This window comes from Hirundo rustica, chromosome 19 (assembly GCF_015227805.2).
Source record: "Hirundo rustica isolate bHirRus1 chromosome 19, bHirRus1.pri.v3, whole genome shotgun sequence".
Lineage (NCBI taxonomy): Eukaryota > Metazoa > Chordata > Aves > Passeriformes > Hirundinidae > Hirundo > Hirundo rustica.
This window is the reverse complement of record NC_053468.1, coordinates 3,955,851-3,979,498: the sequence shown is the minus strand read 5'-3', so window position 1 is coordinate 3,979,498 and position 23,648 is coordinate 3,955,851. Positions and strand designations below refer to the sequence as shown.

The following is a 23,648-nucleotide window of genomic DNA, read 5'->3' as shown; positions in this document are numbered from 1 at the left end:
CTGCCCTATGGGGTGCTGCTCAGCCCCTCACCCCAGGAAGGAGGTGGGGGGCGCATCCTGCCCTGGATGGGTGGGCTGCCAGTGGCGTGGGGTCCCGGGGTGCCCCCAGAGTCAGGGGGCTCTGCCCAGCTCCCTCTTCCCCCCCTGCCCAGGCGCTACCAAGTGCACTTACCCGGGAGCTGCTCTGCCTGCCAACACGGGTGGGGGCTCGGCCGTGTTGTACCCCACAGCCAGCGAGGGGCTGCACAGCCGCCCCCCACGGCACGGGGACTGCTGGGGCAGCTGAAGGGGTGCCTGTGAAGGGCGGCCCGGTGTCACCCCCCCTTACCCCTGCTCGCACCCCTCCACCCTGCTCGGATGCCCCCCCTTGGCAGCGCTGCACCCCCTCGTCCCGGGCACTGACCCCGAGAGAAACCTTACGTCAAATGGTGCTAACCCGGCCCCCTGCCCCGGCTGCTCCCCCTTTGCACACGGGGGGCTGGGGGCTGCGGGGTGGGGGGGGAGTGTGGGGGAGGGCTGGGCTCGCTCTCCTGGGACTTTTCATAGCTGGTGCCCCTCCCTGCACCCACCCGTGCACCCCACAGCAACATCTGGGCCAGGGCCGGGGGAGCCCGAACAGCTCCGACTGCGGCCAACACCAATAAATGCTCTTTAATGTTTGTCTCTCTCGGCCTCCCTCTGCCTGTGCCGGGGGTCGCAGGCAGCGGGGTGCGGGCAGCACCCCTGGCACGGTGGTCCCTCGTCCCCGGTACCCGCCACGCAGCCAAGAGTGGCTGAGCCCTTTATTAAAGGGGTCCAGGAGCAAAGAGCCGGGTGGGAGCACCCGCCGAGGGGCCGCTGGGGCAGGGGGAGGTGAGGGGGTGATGGGGTGGGGGTGTAGCACCGTACACAAGCGCATCCCGGCCGGGGGCGATCCCCGGCGTGCGGGGCCCCGCGCAGGGATGCTCGGCAGCCCCAGGCTGCGGGCACTGAAGCGGGATCCCCTCGGCTGCTGCGGGAGCGGGATGCGACTGATGCCAGTGGAGGCGGGGTCGGGGTCCGACCGCTCCCTGCCCCTTCGGCTCCTGGGGAAAGAACACGGCTCCGGGCTCCTGCCCAAGGTGGGGACTCCGCTTTAATCCCCGGGAGGCCGGGGCAGTCCTGGCCCTGCCCGTGGTCGTGGCCGTGGCCACCGCGCTAGTCCGTGCCGTTGGTGAACTGGCAGAGTTTGTTCTCCAGGTCGGAGATGCGCTTCTCCTGCGCTTGGACCGTCTCCTTCAGGGCACGGATCTCCTCCAGCACCTCCTCCAAGGCTGGCTGCTGCAGGGAGGGGGGGCACGGGGTCACCGACGAGTCTGGCCCCTCCCGTCCCACCCCAGGGCAGGGGCACAGCCCTGCTGCCACATCCCTATCCTCCGGACACTCACAGAGAAGTCGGAGTCGCAGGTGGAGTGGCTGCGTCGGGGGCCTGGCGGGGGTTTGCTGTCCAGGATGTTCTTCTTGACCACCTTCAGCTCCCGGTTCTTGATGGGGACGTACCCATCCCGCAGCGAGATGAGGATGGGCTCCGCATCCTTCCCCGACAGCCACTCGTCTGCCTCCAGGGCCGGCTCGGGGCCTGGCGTGTCGGGGTAAAGGTCATCCTGGAAGAGGTCTGACTGCAGGAGGGGGAGAGACCACGGTGAGACGCGGGGTGTCTCCCCGCCAGGCCCCCGCCTCCCCCGGGATCCCCCAGGCTCACCTTGCGCGGCACCGTCATGACAATGGGCTCGCACTTGCGCTCGTGCAGCTTGAAGAACCTGCGCAGGGCACAGGCCGTCAGGGCACAGCTGAGCCCCCCGAACCCCCCCGGCTCCCCCCAGCCCCCCTGGCTCTCACCTGGCGATCTCACACTTGCTGACATCCAGCCCACGCTTGGGCATGAAGCCCATGCCCCGCTGGGGCTCCTTGCTGCTGTAGGTGTTCAGGTAGTGCACGTAGGGAGCCTCATCCGTGATCTCGAAGTACCGGATGCTGCTGTCGCCCTGCAGGGGTGGGGGCAGGTGACAGCCAGCTCTGGCACCCCCAGGGACAGGCTGCACCCCGGGGGAGGGGTGGTTACCTTCCCGCAGAGGTAGACGATGCTGGAATCGGCGTCGTAGAAGGGCAGCAGGACCCCGTTGCTGGTGTCCATCTCTTGCAGGGCAATGGGCTCCTCAAAGTTATTCTGCGGGGCCGGAGCGGCGGTGGAGGGGTGTGAGCAGTGTGACCCCAAAGCCCCCACCCTGGTTAGTCACACACATTAGCCACGGCACACTGGGGGACGGGGCCTGTCCCCTCTGGGGTACACAACCCCACAGGCAGGCATCTTGGCATGCCCCCCCCAGCTCCCCGCCCCACTCCTGTTTACCTGCACGGCTGGTACCCCCCGGCCTGGCTGTACCCCCCTTCCCCAGCACTCCCTGCCTCCCAGCCCCCTCCCCAGCCCAGCACAGCACGGCACACTCGGGAACTTGGCATCTTTTGGGAGGGGGAGGCGGCGGACAGCCCATCCTGGGGCGGGGAGGGGTTGGCAGGGGGTCTGGGGGCCAAGTTCCCAGGGCAGCACTCCATGCGGCCTCGTTACCGGGTCCCACAAGCCCAGCTCCCGCTGGCTCATTCTGGTAAAGCCCGTGGTAAAGATGTGTCCTTCCCGTGTGAAGATGGCCCGCACGGGCCTCAGCCCTTCGTGGGGGGCAAACCTCTCCTGAGGGGAGGGGGAGACAGTCAGCACGGGGCATGGGAAGGGGGGAAAACGGAGGGGGTCCGGATCTGTCCCCCAAAACAGCCGCCGATTCCTGTTCCGTGACGCTCCCCGAGCGCGCGCGTTGCCAGAGAGCACCCCCGGCACCCGGAGCGTTCCTGGCCGGGCTGAGATCTGCGGGATCGGCGCTGGCCAGGCCGGAGCCGCCGTCTCGTACCAGGTCCCAGAGGCCCAGCTGCCGCTCGCTCATCCTGCTGAAGCCCGTGGTGAAGATCTTGCCATCGGCCACGAAGATGGCGCGGATGGGGCGGGTGCCGTCGTGCGGTCTGGTTTTCTCCTGCGCCGGCGTTAGCGGGTTAAATCAGACACAGAGACGCGCGGTGCGGGGTTAGTAGGGTCAGGCAGGCGCTGGGGGGGACCCCGCGGTGGGACGAGGGGGGACGCGGAGGGGCACTCACCGCTACGATCTGCTGCTTGCGGGGGTCGATGACACGGACCTTCTTGTCCTTGCAGGTGGTGACGAGGAGGCTGCCGTTGCGGTTCCAGCCCACGTTGTAGATGAGGTCGGTGTGCATGTCATCCAGAGCCAGCAGCATCTCCCCGGTCCCCACATTCCAGAGGATCACCAGGTTGTCGCAGCCTGCGGAGCACCGAGGGGGCAGATGCCGTCACCCCGTGGATCTCCTGAGACCCCGGGGAGGGTGACCCGGGACCCCCTTACCTGCGCTGAGCAGGACGTTGCGGGCCGTGGGGTGCCAGGAGATGATGCTCACCCGCTTGGAGTGTCCCTCCAGGGTCACCACGGGCTCCGTGATGTTGCGCACGGGGACGTAGTCGGGGATCTGCCACACCTGGGGGGGGCACGGAGAGCGGGGCGTTGGGGATCACCCCGCGTGTGAGCGCTAAGCGGATGAGGGCCTCGGAGCCAATTAACCTCATCATTAATCCCGGCTCAGCCTGCGGGGAGGGAACACCAGGAGCGCCTCCACCCTGGGGTGCATCCCCAGCACTCGGGGCGCTGGTGGGCACAGGGAGGGGGGCACGGCCGGGGTGCAGCCCCCCCCCAGCTATTCCTGCGTGCTGAGTCGCCAGGGCGGGTATATTTAGCACAAACTGCTGCATCATGGAGCGAGCAGCCGCCGCCAGCGCGAACGCATGGCACCGGGGCTAAAAATAGGCCAGTGACACTTCACAGGCAGAGAGGGAGGGGGGGATGCTCTGCATCGCTCCCCCAGCGCCCGCCGCCCCCCTCCCACGCGGGGTCCAGCCCCTCACCATGACGGTGGTGTCCTCGGAGGCGCTGGCGATGACGTTGTCGTTGTGGGGACACCAGTCGATGTCCAGCACGGGCGCCGTGTGCCCCGTCACCAGCGGGTGGTTCTTGTCCACCCGTCCTGTCTGCAACGGGGAGGGGCCGGGATGAGTCCCCCAGGAGAGACCCTGCCAGGTACCCCCCAAAGCACAGCCCGGCCACCACGTGGGGTTGTGGCACAATGGGGACGTGCAGGGGATTCCGGTGGTGGCTGGAGGTTTGCACCTGCCTGGAAGGGGGAAACTGAGGCACGTGGTGCAAACGGGGCTCAGCTGGCACAAGGCCTCATAGGAACACTGAGGGGAATGATGTGAGCCGTGAGAGGTGGTGTTGTGCCTGCTCTGAAGGCAAGGAGGGGTTGGGGACCCTCTCCCAGTCTCTCCAGCCAGGGCTGGCAGGGCAGACCCCCACTCCACTGGGTGCTGCTCCCTGGGCATGCTGCGCCCCCAGGGAATTGGGGTGGGGAGAAGGCAGCTGGGGGTTCCCAGATCACCTCGGCTGCCCCAGGGATGTCACCCTTGGCAGGTGCCAATGATGACCCAGGTCGTTCCTGCTCTGAGCCCCCCCACATGGGGAGGAGGTGCTGGGGCAAAGCTGGGGGCCACTGGAGCCCCAGCTGCTCCCAAAAAGCAAAACCCATCAGCGTGTTCCGCCCTACACATCTCAGCAGCGTGGCCAAATCCCACTCACCTTGGCAAGGGGCAGGACAATGAAGGCCCCGCCACCACCGGACTCCACAATGATGGCCACAAACTTGGGGTTGACGGCGCAGAAGGAGCTGTCACATGTCACCTTGGAGACACGGATGTCCTCGTACATCTGGTCTGCCTTCACCGGCTGCCCAAACACGTGCCGGAACTTGCTCTGGCGCACCACGCGGCGGCTCATGGCTGCGGGGACAGGGTCAGGCCACCACCTCCCCACCCGGGCACAGCCTCCAGGGGTCCAGGTCCCCTCGGGCCTCGAGCTCCCAGAGACTCCTCCTACCCTGGGCACAGCGGGAAGCCTGGGAACACTGAGGTGGCGGGGGATGAGGATGCGAGATGGCGCCTGATGCGCCCTGACCCCGCATCAGGGAGCAGGGCAGCCCTGGTGCTGGGATGTGGGGGTGCTGCAGGTGCTGGGGGCCGTCAGCTGGTGGCCAGAGCCACCTGACACCGGGCAGGGGCAGGGGCATGGCCATGCCATAATGCATAGCTGTGCTCTGCCCTGTGGCTGTGCTGTATCCCACAGCTGTGCCATGTCTGATATATGTGCCGTATCCCACAGCTATGCCATGTCCCACAGCTATGCTGTACCTCACTGCTGTGCCACGTCCCATATATGTGCCATATCCCACAGCTGCGCCATGCCCTGTGGCTGTGCCGTACCCCTCTGCTGCGCTGTGCCCCGTGGCTGGCATGGGGTTGGCACATGAGCCGCTGCAGCAGAGTGGCAGGGTGGAGGGGACTTTGGGGTGGACATAAAGGTGCCGTGCACCAAGTCACAGCTTGTCCCCTGGCATCCCATCCTGCATCAGTGGCCTGAGGTCTCCTGGCTTGAGCCAGCACCCGGGAGGAGAGCTGTGCCTCCGGAGCTGCCTGCTGGTGGCTCACACCTCCCTCCATGGATCCCTGTCCCGTGCCACGGATCCCTGCCACCCGCTCTGCACCCCACCTGGGTCAGGGCTGGACCTGGCACAGACACTGGCACACACTGGGGTGCCCCCAGAGGGGTCTCCAGCCCTCAGCCACAGCTGGGCACGATGCCCACTGTCACCCATCTCTCCTCACAGCCTGCGCTGTTCCTGGGACCTGCCCCAGGAGGAGACTGAGACACTCAGGACCACAAAACCCTTGGAGCTGGGGCTCTGCAGCACCCGTGAGCCACTAGCTACCCCGGGGAATCCCCTGTGCTCCTCTGGGTACCCAGCCATTGTCAGGAGCCACATCCAGCCAGCAAACCAGAGCCAGGCACCCCCGTCCCCAGCCCACAGAGCCCGTGTGGGCAGCGGCAGGAGCAGATCTGCTCCTCCACGTCCCAGCCGGTGGATCTTGTACAGGGCACAAGCAGCGCCCTGCCAAACCACGTCTGCCCGGCCCCTGAGCGTCCCCGGAGTCCTCAGGGCACTTCAGCATCACCTCTGGCACGGCTGAACGGGCTGGAGCTGGGTGCAAAGGGACCCAGAGCCCGGCTGCCACACGGGGCCGGACAACGGCGCTGCTGGTGTCACCCCCGGTGTCGAGCACGGTCCCCAGCCCCGGGGAGGAGCGAGCAGGCTCCGTGGGGACGCTCTCCCAAGCGCCTCAACCATTGCCAGAGGGAGCGGAGTCCGGGGTGTCAGCAGGGAAGGAAGGGACGGCCTGGCTGTCTGGGCAGGGCGCGGGCAGGGGGTGCGGTGCAGGTGGGGCGCAGATGCGGCGCAGGCAGAGTTGAGCAGGGTGCAGGAGGGGTCGGGAGGAGCAGCTGGGGGGCTGGCAAGGCGCAGGCAGGGCTGAGCGGGGTGCAGGTGTGGGGCGCAGGCAGGAGAGCTGGGCGGGGTGCAGGCAGGGCGCAAGTGGGGTCGGATGGGGCGCTGGCCAAGAGAGGTGGGGTGCGGGCAGGATACGGGCAGGGTGCGGGCAGGATACGGGCAGGACAGCCCCGCTCCCCGCTTCCCCGGCCGTGCCATTACGTTGCCACAATTGAATCCGCAGCGACTGCTCGGGAACGACCAGAGGTCACTGTCCAAATATAGCCATCTCCGCCGGCGGGCGGCGAGGGGCCGGGGCCCGGGGGGCTCAGCCCCGCTCCCCGCGTCCCCCCGTCCCTCCCCACCGCGCTCCCGCCGCCCCCGCCCCGCTCCCGGCTCCCACCTGCGCTCCGCGGCTCCTCCGCGCCCGGGCGCGCCCGGCTCCGCGCTGCGCCCCGCTCGGCTCCGCTCCGCCCGCTCCGGCCGCGCTCAGCCCCGCTCCGCTCCTCTCCGCTCCCCGCGGCCCGGCCCGGCCCCGCTGGGCTCCGCTCCGCCCGGCCCCCGCTGGGCTCGGCTGGGCTGGGCTCGGCCCCGCGCGGTGCCGCTGCCGCAGAGAACAGCTGAGCCGAGCCGGGCGCCGGGGCCGGCACGGCCCCCCCGCGGCGGGCACCGGAGGGGAGGGGAGGGGGGGCCCGGGCCGGCCCCGCCTGCCCCCGCACCCTGCCCGGCCCCCCGCACCCTGCCCGGCCCCCCGCTCTGCCCGCGGGGTCGGGGGCAGCCCCGCCACGGCCGCTCCCCGGCTCCCACCCCACACGCGGCGGGGGGGGTCCCAAGGGTGTCCGCAGCCCCCCGGCGCGGTGCGTGGGAGATGGGGGGCAGGAAAAGCCCCCCGAGCCTTTCTGAAATATTGGGAGAAACCGAGGGATGGGGCATTACCCCGGGGATCACTTCTGCACGGGGCTGTGACCCTGCGATGTGTTCCCCCCACAGGGACCGAGGCCGTGGGCGGCCCCTGAGGCTCCCAAATTTCACAGCATCGCACCCACCGCCCCCGGGAAAAGGGGTCTGCAAGCCCACCTCAGCCCCAGCCCAGCAGGATGGTTACGGGCGCACCCAGAAATCACATTTGGGATTCAGCGAAGCCCGGCCCTGCAGGGATGCCCTGGCCCAGCGGGATTAAGGGATTGTAGGGTTCAAGGACCAGAGGGAGGGGAGCGGTGGTTCCTGGAAAGGCAGCAAAGCCCTGGACCCTACAAGGGCACCGTGTGGAGCTGGACGAGCATTGGCTGAGCGGGCAGGAGGGGGCAGCTGGCAAAAAGGCAAGGAAGAGGTGACATCCTCGTTTGCCCGGCCAAAGGGGTGGCGGGGAGGGAGGGGGCTGCAGAGGCACCCCTTGCTCGCCCCGTCCCACCACGGCCCAGGCTCACTCCGTGTCTGGGGATGGAGCAAGTGCCATGTCCTGTGTCCTTAACTCCAAGACACATCCCCAGCAAGTCAAGAAAAGGCCCTGGGCAGCCTTTCCCCTGCTGGTGCTGGGGGGAGCAGGAAGGGATGGGGCACCCCAGAGGCACTGCCAGAGGCACGGTGACAGCCCTGCAGTGACAGCCCTGCCGCCCTGGCCCCACACCCTGGTGCCCATTCAGTTCTGGCCTGGGGGGAAGCTCCTGCACGGATGGCGAGGCTGAGCCCAAGGATTTGGCTTTCTCTTCAAGTTCCTTCCTCACAGCACGGCCACAGAGACCCTTGCACTGCCTTTCTCGCCACAGTGGAGCAAAACCAAAACCTGAGACAGGCTTTCCAGTGTCCAGACCTCATATCCCCCGTGGAGCTTAAACCCAGGACCCACCACAGTTGTGTCTGCAGCAGTGCAAGGAGGGCACCTGCAGCATCCTGACAGTTTTAAACACACAACCCTTGGAATCTTTCCTGCAACTGCAGCGTGATCTGGAAGTACCTCTTGCTTGGAAGCACTTGGGGCAGGATGGGACCATCCACCAGATCCCCTCTGCCACCCCATGTTCTGAAAGCAGCACAGATCACTCCCTCACCCCCAGGGATCCCAAACAGGAAGCCGCACAACTCTGTCATCTTCAAAATAAAACTTTTATTCATTCGGTAACAAGAACATTGAATCTGCACATCAGTGCACAAGTTCACATTTAAAAACAGCTGAGCACATCGGTCATAAAGTCTTTAGGGGGAAAGGGGACGATCCCAGCCACCAAGGAAGATGCAGGAGGGGCAGACAGAAGCGCTCTCCTCCCTGATTCGCAACCCCACCGCCAGCTGCTCGGCCCTGGACAATCCCTACAAACCAGCGCACGGGCGTCACATCTCCACGAAGGAAAATAAAAGGCACTGGCACCTTCTCTTGTGCCAACAGAGATGTCTGCAGCGCAGGCGGGCTGTTAGCACCTCTGGCAGCACCGCCGGGCAGGCACCGAGCCCCGCAGCAGCCCGGCCCCTCCTGCGCCAGGCCAGCACCTGCCTCTGCCCCACACCAAGGGCTCGGGGCCCCTCCCTTGGGGAGAAAAGTGGGGGATTTGTGTGGAGCCAGGCCCGGATTAAGGCAGGATGCACCGTGCGGGGAGCAGCGCCCTGCGGTGGGTATGGCTTCCTCCTGCCAGAGAGCTGCCAGGCTCCCGGAGCCCCCGGCAGGTGCAGTGCCCCTGGATTCCCAGCTCGCTCCTCCCAGGAGGTCCCCGGAGCAGCCGGAGGTGGGGCGGGATCCCTTCCACCAAGCCTTTGCTGGCAGAGGGACACGGAGCTAATCCCTGCTCCGTTTCAACATCCAAGTGACCCAGAAGCGGAGTCACCTCCTGCCACCCGCTGGGACCGTGGTGCCCCCGGGAAAGGGCCGAGAGGGGAAGAGATTTGTACAGGTCACAACTTCTCAAGCAGACCGGACACACACTCACACACACACACACAGAGCACCCACACACACCACCGAGTGCAACAGAACGCAGTGTAGAACCAGTTTCACACGCACACAGTCCGTTTGTGCAAGGCTCACACGTTACAGTACGGCCGGGGCAGCGATGGCTGGGATATTGTACAGGAGTCAATGTAAACAATAAAGCGTCCTCCGACAGGCTTCGCCAGAGACCAAAGAACAGTTGCTTTGTACAAAAATGCCCTTAAAACAACAGGTTTCTCCCAAACCCCCTCTACCTGCGAGGCTTGTCAGCTGCTGAGCACCCTGGAGGTGCTGCTGCTGCTCCCCGTGGTGCTCAGCGGGTCACAAGAAGCTCTTGTGAGGTGGCTACAGGAGCCAGGAGAGAATCATCAGCCTCCCACAAGCCACCAGCATGGAGAAGGGACAATCGTCCCCAGCAGAGATCTCTGGGGCTTGGTGGCTTCATTGCCCAGACACTGGAAAAGGAGGTCCATACCCCCCCAGTCCGTCCCCGTCCTGCCATCCTGCTCAGAGCCTCCAGACCTCCAAGGCCTTCATCACTCTGCAAGAGAACCACCTTCCCCAACTCCCTCTGCCTGCCCACAGCCTTCTCAGAGAAAAACCAGTTATGCTGGGCCAGAGCCAAGGACAAGGGGACAGCAAAACACCTCCCTGCAGGGGCCTCTGCCCCTCTGCTGCTCTCCCCAGCTGAAGCACCCAGAGAGCAGCTGAGCATTGGAAGGAAGCAGCATTTCTGGTCTGCATCGAAGACCCTTCCCAGAGGGCATTTCTCCTGAGATCAAGCCGGGCGAAGAAACCCGATCCTTTTCCTCCTCCTCCTGCCTTCTCAAGGGAAAAAATTCTACACAGGGCTTCTCCCTCCCACACAGATCTTTGTCACCAGGACACGCTGCCAGCCAAGCATGCACCCTCCAATGCAAGGCAGGCCGGTGGCAACCAGTCCCTTCCACCCGTGGAGGGGCAGGCAGGCACGTCCTGGGGATCAGAATGGTGGGCAGTGGGGCCTGATGAAGTTAGTGGGGGAGGCAAGGACTGAACCTGTCCTTCTCCGGATGACATGAGCCACTTGGCCTTTCCAGAGTGCCTGCCCGGCTCCAGAGCCAGCTGGAGCGGGCTAGGAGAAGCCACATGTCTTTCAGTGTCCCAAAGAAATACCTGGCCTCCTGGGCCAGGGGCTTGGGTGACTTCTAGTGACTGAAATGGCCTGGGATGACGTGCTGTTTGACCCAGGACAGGGCTGTGCTCCAGCACGGCCAACCACCCCCTGCCAGGGCTCAGGAAAGGGAGCGATGGTGCTGGTGGCTGATGGAGCACAGACTCACAGACCCTGCCCAGGCTGCAAAGCAGCACAGGAGGATTCCTGGGGGCTACAGGAGGGCAGCAAGGTGCCATTACCTCACCAACCAGCTGTGGGCTGAGGATATCCCACACCCCTTCCCCAGGGCAAACACATGCTGCTTCCCAATACTCCAGAGCGCTCCAGTGCCGAGCGCTCCTCTCCAGCCCAAGAGGAGTTTGTCCCACCTGAGCCTGCACGGCTCTGCAGCTTTAGGGCTGCTTTCTAGGCACAGCCTTGGCTGCTGCTCCTCCCACACTAAGTCCTCTCCATGCCTGGCTCCAGCAGCCTGAGCCATTCTGCATCTTCCCTCCGCTTTGCTCCTCCCCAGAGGGCAGGTCTGGACCCCAGCCAAGCACCAGCTCAGGACGGGACTGTGGACAGGACCCAGAGCTCCCCTTGGCCTTTCCCTCTGCTCCTACAGCACAGGGACAACTTGCAGATGCACACAGATGAGGAGCTTTGATTTGGGCCAAACTGCTCAGAAACCACATAATTTGCTGAAATTTGGAGCAGAGCCTCCACACACAGTTTCTCCAGGGAAGCAAGAACCTGCAGAATGGCTCGGAGCAGCCAAAGGATTTCCACGTCCAAGTGGCACTCCTGGAACCCAGCTTCAAGGAGGAAGGAGATGGGCAGACAGAGAGTGCCCCTCCCACAGTGGGATAACAGGGGTTCACACAGGACTGGAGGAGAAGGGACACATTTGGCATCGAGGCTCACTTTTGGAAAGGGAAGACAGCTTATAATGTCAAATCCATTCCCATGTTTGTGCAGATCACAAAGAACAGCACTGAGTTTGAGTCGGGTGTGTTTGTTTTCCAGTTTACAGAATGCAGTCTTGCCCTTTTTTTAAAAACAAACAAACAAAAAACCATAGAAAAGAACAAAAAAAATAATATAAATATCATATATACAATTTAGGAAAAAAAAAAAAAAAAAAAAGGAAAGAAAAAACTTCCAGAAAATATTTTCCCTCTGGGTCTAGAATTAGGAGTGACAGCAGAAAGGACAAAGTTTTGCATTAAGGGCAGTATGTCATGTAACAAAAACAGCTCAAGTTTTGGGAGCCACCAGAAACACCCATGAGCATGGCAGAGGGGAGAGGGAAACTCAGGCAGCACAAGAACAGTTTTGGGGCAGGGGGCAGGCAGTAGGAGGAGGGCAGAGGACAGATGATATGGCCATGAACTTGGAAGGCCCACAGCAGTATTCAAGTAATGGGAGGGTTAAAACCCTAATGAGGCGTTTGTTTTAAAAGAACACTGGCTTTGGGGAAAGAGGTGAATGTGACAGCTCCTGGAGGAGCTCTGCCCCACCTCAGCACAGAGCAGAGAGCTCTGTGTGCCCCACGGCAGATGGGAGAGCTGCTCTGGTGCTGCTCAGGGTTGTTAGAGCTCATCCACTGGGAAGATTTACCCCTGTGTGCTCCTTTTGGGGAAGCACCAGCTGAACTGAGCCCAGGGTGTTTGTCCTGAAGCAGCTTTGTGAGGGATCTGCCAGCACGGTGGAGTTCCAGTTTGCAGAATAAAAGGCCAAACGAAGGGACCTTGGCACAACCTTCACATTTACAGGGGCACTCACCCCACCAACTGCTCAGCACCATTTCAAGGCATGGGGAAAATTCAAGTCAGGAACTAGGATCTGGTTGTAAGCAAAACTCCACCTTGCCAAAGCAAGCCAACATCAACTTTCTCATTATAGAGGTGTTCTTTTAAAACAAACTAACAACAACAACAACAAAAAAGAACATTTGAGGTTATCCGAGTTAAACTTAAAAAAAAAACCCAAACAGTCCTGCAGTCAGAGTCACACACAGAAGAACCAACCCACACCTACATGCGCCAGGAACAGTAAAATGACAATATATATAAAATTAACCAATAAAGTGCATGTTCCTTATATTACACCTGCCCCTTGCGTGAAAGCAACACCACAGGTTCTGGGTAAGAAATCACAGCCAAGGGCCCAGGATCACATCGTGTTGTAGAGGGGATTGGTTGTCCGCTTTTTGTCATTGGTCTTTTTGAGCCTCCTCAGAGGGTGAGTTCTCCCGTGCTGCTGCCGTGGGGCGACAGCCAGAGCTTGAGATGGAGACAAGGAGTCCAGGACCTGTACCTGGAGCAGCGGAGGGCCCTCCCCGGAGCTAGTCCACGTTGGATCTGTGCTGGAACACAGACTCTGCTGGCTGGAGCTGCACTCTTTGGCGTACTGAGCCAGCGGCCTCTCCACCGGCTTGCTCTGGGCAATGCACTCGGCTGTTCTGAGCTGTTCCACAAAATGCTTAGTGGGCTCTGGGGAGGAGAGGAGATGCTTCCCACACGCGCTCTCCGAGCCCCTCTCCAACCTCCCCCCACAAAAGCCTCGCCCGAGGGCAACGCAGGTGAGAAGCACCGGGTTGGCATTGGGAGAGGCCGACTCCCTGTCGCGTAAGTCGTCCTTGGAGAGGTCCAGGCAGTCCAGTTTGGCCAGGGATGCCGAGCGCTTCATGTGGGAGGGTCTGGTGAGCCCTGCATGCCGGATCCGAGCCTCTATTTCCTTCGCCCGCTGCTTGACCGGCCTGGGGCTGCTGGAGTGCTCCTCCACGCTGAGGCTGCTGGAGCTGTGAGGGAGGCTGTAACACAGGAACGAGATGTCCAGAAGGTCCGTGTTTTCAGCACGCTGCTTGGTGAGGTCCTCGCTGCTCAGCTGCCTGGGGATGCCAGCACCAGCCCCGCAGAGAGGTTTGGGACTGTCCCTGAACGGGAGAGTCGCGTCTCCCTCGGTGCCACGCGGCATGACCGGCTCATCGTCTGTGCCCGTGCTCTGCTCGGTGACACCTTCCAGGTGAATGAAGGGGTAAGGAGAGCGCTCGAGGCTGGCTGAAGGTGGGCAGGTCACCGGGGCAGAGGGAGAAGCAGCACCGAGGTGAGCAGATACTCCACTGCCTTCCTCGCCGGGGCTGCCCACGCTGAAGGCGGCCTGCTTGCGTACCGCGCGCTCCGGCGGCGAGGGATCCGCTGGAGCCTTCTCCAAGCACGTTGAGGGGTTCAAGTTTTCATCTAAAGACGGGGTGGCGGCGGCCAGCCCGCCCTGCTCACAGCTTGTATCGGGGCGCTGCTCCGCAGGCTTCACCGTGAGGGTGTACTCGATGATTTCGATCCTCTTTGGGAGGAGGGAGGGCAGGGATGGCTCCTCCGTCCCGTCAAACGAGATCACTGTCCTGTGCTCCTGTGCCGCTCCCTCCCGCCCCGGGCTGGGCTCTGCGGGCAGCGACTCCTGGGCACGGGGGCCGAGGGGGGCAGGCAGGTGTCTGCCCACAGGCTGCTCAGCCCCGGGAGGCAGCAGCAGCTCCTCAGCGCCCTGAGCCTTGTCACCCTCCAGAGCCAGCTCCAGGGGCGGCTCCTCGCTCTTCCCCCGCGGCAGGAGCTCGGCAGCAGGAGAGTCGTTCCTGGAGTTCTTGCGGGTGGGTAAAGTGCAGGCTGGGGCCGTGTGCTGGTGCTCCTGCTCCTGCCTCAAGCGCTCCTCGAACTCCAGCGTGGCTCTCCGGACGGAGCCGGGGCACCACTTGGGCTCAGGGTTGATGGAGCCACGAGGCTCCTGCTGCTCCCCACCGGAGCTGCTTTCCTCCAGGTCTGATTTACCAGAAGACAGCTGCAGAGACGGGGCTTCTTCCTGCTCAGTCGGCAGAGGGTCCTTCTCCTTTTCCTGGTGTCCAGCACAGGTTCCTTCACTCTGTTCCAACTTTTCTGATGCCCAAATCACCTCCACTGGCAGGTCGTGCACCGTGTTCCTCTTTGGTGTCTGGCTGAGATTGGCTGAACCCTCTTTTTGTTGGGCAGGTCCTGCTCCCTGGTTGATTGACTCGATCTCTGTGATAATTTCCTTCACAGAAATGGCGTTTTCCGAGTGGGATCTCGTGAGATGACCTGCACCAGGCACCTCAGGGACCTCCTGCAACACACAAACAGGAGAATTACAAAGTGCATCAGCTGTGCTGACACAGAGTAAATAGCAGCAGTTTAGAGAAAATAGGGATGCACACCCCCAAGGGAACAAAGAAGCATGTGGCAGTGTGTGGAGAGAGATCACAAGAGCAGTGATCACTAATATAGGTTTTTTTACTGTCTGTGAGACTGATATAACACACTCCAGGCTGGATTTTCACTTAGACTAAGATCTAAGAACCTTAACGGCAACAAACTCCAAGGAAAAAGTAGCTTTTTTGTTTTTCTAAATGAAGAAAAGTCCAACAAACAAAAAGAATCCTAATACTGCTAAACATACCATTTTGAACTGAAAACATGACAAATTCTGCTCATGTATGCAGAAGAACAGCAAAAAGAATGACCAAGCACTGAAATGCTCTGGTTTCCCAGAGGAAAATGGCCAAGGAGGCTCCCAATCCTCACAGACACTCTCTGCCAAATCACAGGAGAGAGAAATGGCCTATTATATTTGGAAGAGCCTTATTGCCTCACATGGAGATGGAAAAGATTCAAGCAATGCAGGGTGGAATTTAAATAAGAGAAGCTCCCAGGAAATGATGGCCCCGGACATCATCAATCCCTCTGAGAGTCCTGGAGGCTGAAAAGCAATTATGAGAAAAAGGTACCTAAATTTAGAGGTTACTAAATTTTGTCAAGACCATCTCTCTACCCAGGAGAAGTGAGCTATGACGTGCCCGATCCCATCACTCCAGACCTGGACAGGTTAATTTCTTCCTCCAGCACTGGAAGCTCTACACCTGCCTTGATTTACTACCCCAACGCTGGTGCTTCCCAGCCAGGGAAATAGGCCAGTTTTGCCCCATTCTTTGGTGGATTTTTCAAGCCAGATAAATATCTGTGAAGATTTGGGATGCTGGCTGGGCTCAGGGTCTGGCTACACCAGTGGGTCAAGTCCCACCTTTCTGCTCTCCTGATGCAAAACTCAAAAATAAGTTTCTCATGAGAACAGCACAGCAGGTCAGGTCAAGGTCGGCTCACGGCCCTGCCAATGCCAGCAAACTGATGTTTAAGGAAAAAGTGCAGAAAAGGGCAAGTATCTAAAAGTGAAGGAAGGGAGAAGCATCTAGCAATCCCTCCCCAAACCCCGTGGCCAGTGAAAGCAGGGCTAGAAAATCCCATCCACAGCCACCCCACAGCAGAAAACAGCCCACAGATAGGGTCGAGCAGCAGTTCCTAAAAAGCATGAGCAAGTTTTTTTAACCTTTTGTTGCTCTTCATCTGTGGAAGAGTCATCTGATGCCTGAGGAGAGTTTCCAGGGCTGTTCCTTCGAGCATCTGCACCCCCATCAGCAGCAGGTGGCACTTCCAGCATGGGAACCCTGGAGACCCCATTCCTCCCAGTCCCTTGCTCCTCTGGCCTGGAATGGGAGCAGGTGCGTGACCGGCTCTCCTGGGAGAGCTCCACGAATTTCTCCAAAGCGCTGAAGAAATCAATCCTGTCTGTGCTGAGGTCTGTCACTTCGGGCTGAGGGTTCTGCTGGAGACCTGGAGAATTTTGGTTTGGGGATTGGGGGAAGTCTTTTAAGCATGAAGTGAATTCTTCCATGGGAACCAAGTGCACGTTCATATCGGGCTTAAGGGCATCTTTTTCCAGATCGTCCACTGTCAGATCAGGAAACTCCGTTATTTCCAAGGGATGCTGGAGCTGCATTAAGGCCTCAGAAGCACGGCAGTTGTCAGGGGGGACAGAGTCTACACAACACCCTGCTGTACAGCCATTGATATTGTTCAGGTTCAGCTTGTCCTCCATCTGCTCAGCGTGGAAGTCTCTGCAGGTAAACTCTAAGTGGATCCTTCTCTCCTTCACACACACGTCCTCGATCATGTTTGCGTCCTCTGGGAGCTGCTGCTCCCTGTCCAGCTCAGCTGAGTAGATGGGAGACATGGGCTGCTGGTTGTCGTTGGTCTTGGCCTCTGAGATCTGGTCAGCTGAGGTGGTGATCTCCTTTTTGTTCAGTTCCAGCCCAGCCTTGCAGATGGGCTCGTGGTGATCCGAGAGGTCGCTGTCCGAGTGTGAGCGCCACAGTTTGTTGTGCCGCTGTTTGCTGCGGGGAAGGAGAGCAAAGGAAAAGAGTGAGTAATTGCTATATACCACAGCCAGATCCACCTCGTGGTAAGAGGACACAACCTACAGCAAAAACTGCCAAATGCTGGAGTCACTGACCACAACTGCGGCTTCACCTGAACAGCTCAGGGCCAGACCTGCTGCTGGAGAAGTTGATCAGTAACGATCACTTCCACTTCCCAGGAGCTAAATTCCACGGCACCATTCTGCTCCACACACCCCTCCCTATTCCTCAGCAGCGTTGGATCTGCCCACTCAACAAATGCAATGTTTAATTGACTGCAGAACTTGGTCTTTTCTCAGCCAGCACTTTTCCATTTGCTAGCAGGTGAGCGGTGACCAGAAGAGAGAGAAGCCCTTGTGCTGGACACAAGCAGGTGGTGGACACTGAATAAAGTCCAATTTCCCTCCCGATTCCTTCTCTGAACAGCTTCAGTCATCAGTAACTGGTTCTTGTAACCAAGGACAGGGTGGGATGAGTAGAGGTGGGCGTGTGCAAAAACATACAAGACATCCTCAACAGTAAACACAGCCCGAATTACCACCCACCTTCCACAGGAAGGAAGCTCAGAACTCCTCCAGCTTCTGGAAAGCCCCTTTAGGAAAGTCTGAGCTATCAAAAGGCCAAGTAACTGCCAGTGGCATTGCATCACCTTCCTCATCTCCACCTGCCAAAAACCCCAGCCCGTGCACCTGGGCTTACAGACAGCACTGCAGGCAACTTCTTGCCGTGAAATGCCAGAGCTAGCCCAGGCTGCCAGGGTGTGCAGTGGCCACAGGGATGTGTTTCCACCCATTGCCCCTAGGAGGAACACACAAACCACAGAAACCTCCTTGGAGCTGCAGATCTTGCAAAACCCCTCCAGTCCCTTGCTAGCACGAGCAGGCGCTCCCAGACACATCCAGTGGCCACAGTTGGGTAATTAACAGACGGTGCTGAGCTAATTACAATGTGCCAGTTCAGCTGTGGGTGCCCAACAGCTAAAGAAAATAATCCATTGCAGATTTAGCTTTCTAACCCTGTAATCAGTGACAATCTGCCCTATGTCACACGAGAAAGATCAGGTCCTCTCACAGGAGAGGAGGGTCAAGATCAGAGGCCAGAGACATTGTCCTGGAGTGCACACGCTCTGTCTCCGGTGGCTTTTGGAGCAGTTTGACAATGGCAGCAGACACAGGCTTGTCCCCGAGGCAGATTCTTGCCCGGGCTCCGTATGGAATGTCATCTGACATCTCTGCTCATACAACCTGGGGTGCTGCTGGCGTTTCCTGAGGGCACTTCAGTGCTCAAATCCAGCTCTGCTGCACATTTGATTCTGAAAGTGAAAATTACCCTCCTGTGCGAGCAAGGGCGCAGATCTGAGGACCAAACCAGATGCCAAGCGCCACTGGCAGAGGTGTGCTGTGCTATCTTCCCATCTGACACTTCCCCAGTCTGACAACCTGCATGAGGTGCAGGGTCAGAGAACAGGAGCCCACTTCCCTTCCCAGAGCCTACAGCCACCTCCTCTTGGCCTTCCTGGGAAACATTCCCCGTGCTTGTACCTACACCAGCTTTGGGCCAGGAGCCCCCCACATCTCCCACCAGCTCTCCAGGCTTGAATATAAATCTGTTGTTCATCCACAAGCTGCACAAGGCACAGGAGATCCCAAACACTGTTTTCCTGTAACTTATCTATAACTACTAACAGAAACAGGCCTGGCTCAGCCTTGCTGTGTTTATCAACAGAGGGAGGGGACAGATTAACTAATCCCAGGAAGTATGACAGTCCCAAAGAGCAAAACACACTTGTTGTTGTGACTAAAAGCAGGCAGGGGGTTTTCATTTTACAGCTGGAAAACATATCCCAGTTGCTATAACCCCAGCACAAAACCGTAACTGGATAGTGCGAGCACATGGCTGCCCTCACATACTTTCCCCCTGAAACTGGAGCAGTCACATGAGTGTCAATCTGTTGGGGTTGTTTTTTTTTTTGTTTTTGGTTTTTTTACCTGTCCTGGAATACTGCAGTAATAAATAAGGCAGCCAGAGGCCAGAGAGCAAAGCTAAATAACACGAAGAAAGAGTAAAAGAAGCAGTTTGGAGCTGGGAGAGGAAGTGGATAAAGAGGAACAGCTTCTGCAGCATGGAAGGGGCCATTCCTTGCTTCAGTGAAGCTTCATTTACTGCAGCGTTTTTCATCCTACACAGATGCAATGCACTGCTTTTGCATTTTTTAAAGCCTCACAAGTAATCCTGTTTGTGCCATTGTACAGGGACTTGCAGGGTTGTACTACAGTGGAAGGGCAGCCACATGCTATAAACGGTGGCAACAGCAAAGATATACCTCCAAAAAATAAATTACTTAAAGACGGGGAAAAATAATCCTTAACCAAAATGTTTGTACAGGGTGGCTTTGCAGGCATGTCACCAGCTACCAGACTGGCAGATTACCCAAACCAGCTGCTGTGCTCAGGGTTTGAGGATGTGAGATACCAGCTGCTCCCACACCAGAGCTCCTCACAGGTGTTCACCAGCCCGCTGGTGCTTTTTTCATGCCTAAAAAGCCTTTTTTTCCCTCCATCCAACCTACACCAACGAGATTTAATTTCCCAGTCTGTTCAGTGCACACCACACTGGTCGGGTCATCTCTGGCCCAGAGTTAAGCACTGACCTTTACTAACTGGTGCCAGCAGCATGTTTGGTGTCACATGAGGCACCCAGGGCAGGTGTGGTGTCTGTCTCAAAGGGTTTCAGTCCAGCAGGGCACTATCTTTTAAAATTGTCTATTCCATGTGATCTGTCCTGAGACTCGATACTGCTGGGCTGCTTTTTGGAAAGAAAGAGGGTCACTATGGCAGGTGGGGCTTGGGGGAGCAGGGGGGAGGAAGGCAGCCATGGGAAGAGGTGGAGGATGAAGATCCTGTGGGGGCACCTGGTCAGGGAATAAGTTGGGAGGAGCCTTGAGGTGGTTTACCTGTGCAGAGAGGGAAGAGGAAGCACATTCCAGTGGCAGGGGAGCTTACACCAAAGGTTTGGTGTAAAAATTGGGAATCCAAGCCTGGCCCAGCAACAAACACAGGCTGCTGGGAACAGGTGGAGAGGAAAGGAGGAAGGGTAAGTCATTACAACGAAAGGGAAGAGAGGTCTTTGCAAGGGGATAGATAGAACAGACATGATGGGACAAAATCAAGCAGGGGACAGAGGTAAGAAGTGTGCCCTAAAGACAGGACATGAGTGAGGGAGCTGCTGTTAGTAACAGAATATAAAACAATGGCTAGACTCGACCTTAAAGCTATTTTCCAACTGAAATGATTCTACAAGAAGCAGGCACCTCCCAATGGCACCAAAATGCTTTGAAATTTACTATTTACTTTGGTCCAAACCTGCTAAGAGCCACCTCCTGTGGCAGGAGGCTCAGACTGGGTAACTCTGTTTGCTGAAGTTCTGCTCCCAGGCAAAGCACACCAGGATCCCAAACAAAATACCATAATCTGGCAAAACAGAGTATCACTACCTCCTTCCTGCTGATCACGTGAAGACATTGCTTAACACAGCCAAGAAACATGAAATATTTATGTCTTTTTGCTAGTCAGGTGATAGGCTTGGGATTACAACACACTCGTCCATACCCAGGCCCAGCTCCAGACCAGCCTCAGGACTCCAGGCAGGAATAAACACCACTGTTGCAATGCACAGAACATCCTGTCCCCTCCCCTCACACCAACACTTACCAAAGGGATCTAAATAAAACCAGACCAGCTGCTGAGGAGGGGCATGTTCAACAGGGAACTGTGAGGAGACAACACAAGTTCCCTGCCAAATGATGTTACAAGCAACAGGGACATCATTTATCTTTGCTGGAGCCTGCATAGCTCTGAATGCTGCACTCAGATAACACTTTGTGGGATGCTACTTTCCAAAAACCAAACATCCTAGAAATCAAACAGCTTCCTGACAGCTCCTTGTTCCACCCCTTTTCCCAGGCTCAGCTGAGATAACCCTGAAAAGAGCGCTACCCTTCCTAACATCCCAAGCCTGCACAACACAGTGATACAAGCTCTGACTGAAAGAACAGAGACAACCACTGAAGTGTTTATCAGAATGGATAACCAGGACCATTCCCTGCACTCACCTGGCCAGCAGGATCCCTTGGTACTCCTCCAGCTGCCGCATGAAGCTGGGGTTGGGCTTGGTGACGGTGCGCCGCTCCTTCACGTAGTCGTAAGCCCTGTCCAGGTTCCAGCCGTATTCCTTCATGGCATAGGCAATCACCGTGGATGCTGAGCGGCTCACTCCCATCTTGCAGTGCACCAGGCACTTGGAACCATTTTTCCTGAAGCGGGAGAAAGAACAGAAGAGGATCGTTAAACAGAAAACATCTGACAAGCTTAAGAAAACAGCGACTTCTTTACCAGAGCATTATCCAATATGTTTTCAACACTGTGGCCACAGCTGGAGCCTGGGATGTGATCTGATAATCCAATTTACAAACTGGAGCAAGACACACAAAGAAACTGAAGAACAAGGTCTTATTAATATTCCTAAGAGATTTTGTTACAACAGCTCTTCTGAAGCTGTTATTGCAAAGTGGAAAACACAGAGATACAGGAAAACCTCTGAAGACTAGTGTGGCACCCTTGAGCTCAGCCCAAACGGCTCACTGGCATCGAGTCGTATTCCAAGTGAAAAGAGAACTTGTACCACAAACGTGGTGTCACAATTTAGAAACACATCCCAGAGAGATACTGAGCAGTTCAGGGAAGCCTCTAGCACAGAGATGTTCTTCTGCTGCAAGCCACAAAATGAAAATGCTGTGATGCTAGGCAGGCAAGGAGGAAAAGCAGTTAAGAAAATCAGCATGAAAACAAAATGCTTAGTATACATCTTCTAAATGTGTGTGTTGTGTTTTCTGAAAAGACTTACTTTGCCTTGGAGATGAATTTGTAGGTATCATTCCAGTAAGCCAGAAGATCTGTAGCTTCTTCATCATAAACCCGAATATTGTGGTATTCGAAGAGCCCAGGGAAGAAATTATCTATTTCTCGAGTCACATTCAAAATGTACCGTACCCTGCATGGGAACAGCAGAGACAAACACAGCCAGTTCAGAGATGTCCCACTGCTACACTGCAGCCTTGCCTTGCTTTGCCAAGGGCATTTGGAAGTGCACTCTTGAACAAAATTCCTGGGAAACCAGGAATTAATGCGAGGAAGCAGCAGCTAACACAGACAATAGGTTTTGCTGAGCAGTTCAGAGCCTGATCACAAGAATCCAGGGACAGAAACTTCCTCTGCACAATGTCAGGTCACACTGCCCACCACCTCTGTTCTACGTGTCAGCGACACTTGTGCCACTGGAGCTCCTGCAATTAGTGTTTGCACATTTTCTCCAAGCCCCTTTATGAATCTCTCTTCCTGCTGCACTAAAACCACAGGAAGATGGAAGACTAAACCTCCCAGTAACACCAGAGCTAAACAAACGCATAAAGTAACTACAGAGAGATGTAACAGACAATGAGCCACTGGAGAGGATTTATTTCTTATCCCTAAATTTTCTGGAAAGGAAACTGCTAGGGAAAGCATTTGGTATTTATGTACACAGCACTCAGTATTTTTAGCCCTGAGGGTTACTTGTAAGATGCTTATGAAATGCACTCGTGCTGGGATATCAGGCAGAACAAGGGTTCTGCAAGAGAGTGACATCCCTTTTCCCAAGCAGGTATGAGATCACTGGCAATCAAGTAGGACCTGTCAGACTCCAGGAAACCACAGCAGACCCTGAGCTCACCAAGAAGAGTCAATTTTGCCAGGCTGAATTTCTGAGGTACAGAATTGCACTACCAGTTCAGCAGCATGATTCGTTTTTTCCACTGGTTCGGCACAAATAAGCCAAACCCATGAATAATTCTTTCATTGCACAATCTTGGTGCTTATAACCACCTGTTCTAGAGAAAGGACAATCTAAACTTGAAAAGTAGAAAGGGCAGGAAAGAGAGGAACCCTTTGGTGCTCAGCCTGAGAGTTACAGGACCTCACTTCCTACTGGGCCCCACTCAGAGGAACAAATGCTCTTCTCCACATTTTCCTTCCTGCCACAGCCTAGAGGTCCGAAGTGCCTCTGTAATCAGTCCAGAGCCAGGGGCTGGGGCCGAGGGCACGGAGCCAACTATGCAGCATCCAGTTCAGTAATTGCAGCGTTTTACTGCTTATAGCTATGAGCTTGCTGCCTTCCTTTGTTTGCCTTGGGGACGTTAGTCAAGGTCAGAAGTAAGATTCTTTTATTTTAAGGTGCCTGTTTGCAGGACAAGAAGTTTGGAGGAAGCAAGAGCTTGTTAGGATCTGCAAACCCTTAAGTAAGACTCAGGTTACTCAGCAGGTATGGAATAGAGTTTGTTGCAGAGAAAAGTGTTAAGGCCAGGCTCTCGCTTTTAAGCTGATGGCCTGAAGCTACTCACCCTCTGTTCTGCAAATCTTCCAAATTGGAGGCATTCCATTCTGAGCCCTGCAGGGAAAACATGCAAAGGGACACATCAGGCAGAAGGAAGGCATGGCCAGGCAACTGGTGGAGGGAGGGAGGGAGGGAGGGTCACCAGTGGACCAGAGGAGGAAGCTGACCAGCCAAGGGTTGGAGGGCTGGGTGTCCTTGGAGCACAGGGGTACACAAGTGTAACTGATGTTCACCCCATTAACCAGATCCCTTCTGAAACAAGAAGCAGCTCTGCCAACAAGAACCCAGCACTGCGTGTTGGCACTTCCTGCAAACTGCTGACAAATCAACCTCAGCAAGACAAGACCACTCCACCCTGTCCCTGGAGGCTGCTGCCAGTTCTGCCCCACAGAGGAGAAGCTGCCTGCATTTAAAAACCATCCAGGTGCTCTTTATACACCAAACACCCATCTTGAACATCAAAG

General features: G+C 57.7%; 2 protein-coding genes across 8 annotated transcripts in view; both read right to left on the bottom strand.

Moving 5' to 3' along the window:
- Positions 1 to 767: 767 nt before the first annotated feature.
- Positions 768 to 6,909, bottom strand: CORO6 (coronin 6). 4 transcript variants are annotated; one of them, XM_040082707.2, is made up of 12 exons: positions 6,848 to 6,909; positions 4,704 to 4,903; positions 3,977 to 4,099; positions 3,423 to 3,552; positions 3,160 to 3,341; positions 2,919 to 3,038; positions 2,585 to 2,704; positions 2,081 to 2,185; positions 1,858 to 2,003; positions 1,721 to 1,778; positions 1,407 to 1,637; positions 768 to 1,299 (listed from the first exon to the last, which is right to left on the bottom strand). In XM_040082707.2, the coding sequence occupies exons 2-12, from the start codon at positions 4,899 to 4,901 to the stop codon at positions 1,177 to 1,179; spliced, it is 1,536 nt and encodes a 511-aa protein (XP_039938641.1). In that variant the 5' UTR covers positions 4,902 to 4,903; positions 6,848 to 6,909; the 3' UTR covers positions 768 to 1,176. The 4 variants fall into 4 exon arrangements, with proteins under 4 accessions (XP_039938641.1, XP_039938644.1, XP_039938643.1 ...); XM_040082710.2 differs by lacking the exon at positions 2,585 to 2,704; XM_040082709.2 differs by lacking the exon at positions 2,919 to 3,038.
- A 1,619-nt stretch (positions 6,910 to 8,528) lies between these two features.
- The window catches only part of SSH2 (slingshot protein phosphatase 2), a 91,041-nt gene continuing 75,921 nt past the window's right edge, over positions 8,529 to 23,648 (bottom strand). For all 4 annotated transcript variants that reach the window (XM_058422967.1, XM_040082174.2, XM_058422968.1 and 1 more), the window contains 5 exons: positions 23,192 to 23,238; positions 21,661 to 21,807; positions 20,870 to 21,070; positions 15,891 to 16,734; positions 8,529 to 14,633 (listed from right to left, as the gene is read on the bottom strand). In XM_058422967.1, coding sequence (XP_058278950.1) covers positions 12,675 to 14,633; positions 15,891 to 16,734; positions 20,870 to 21,070; positions 21,661 to 21,807; positions 23,192 to 23,238 — 3,198 coding nt within the window. In that variant the 3' untranslated portion in view covers positions 8,529 to 12,674. The remainder of the gene's footprint in view (positions 14,634 to 15,890; positions 16,735 to 20,869; positions 21,071 to 21,660; positions 21,808 to 23,191; positions 23,239 to 23,648) is intronic.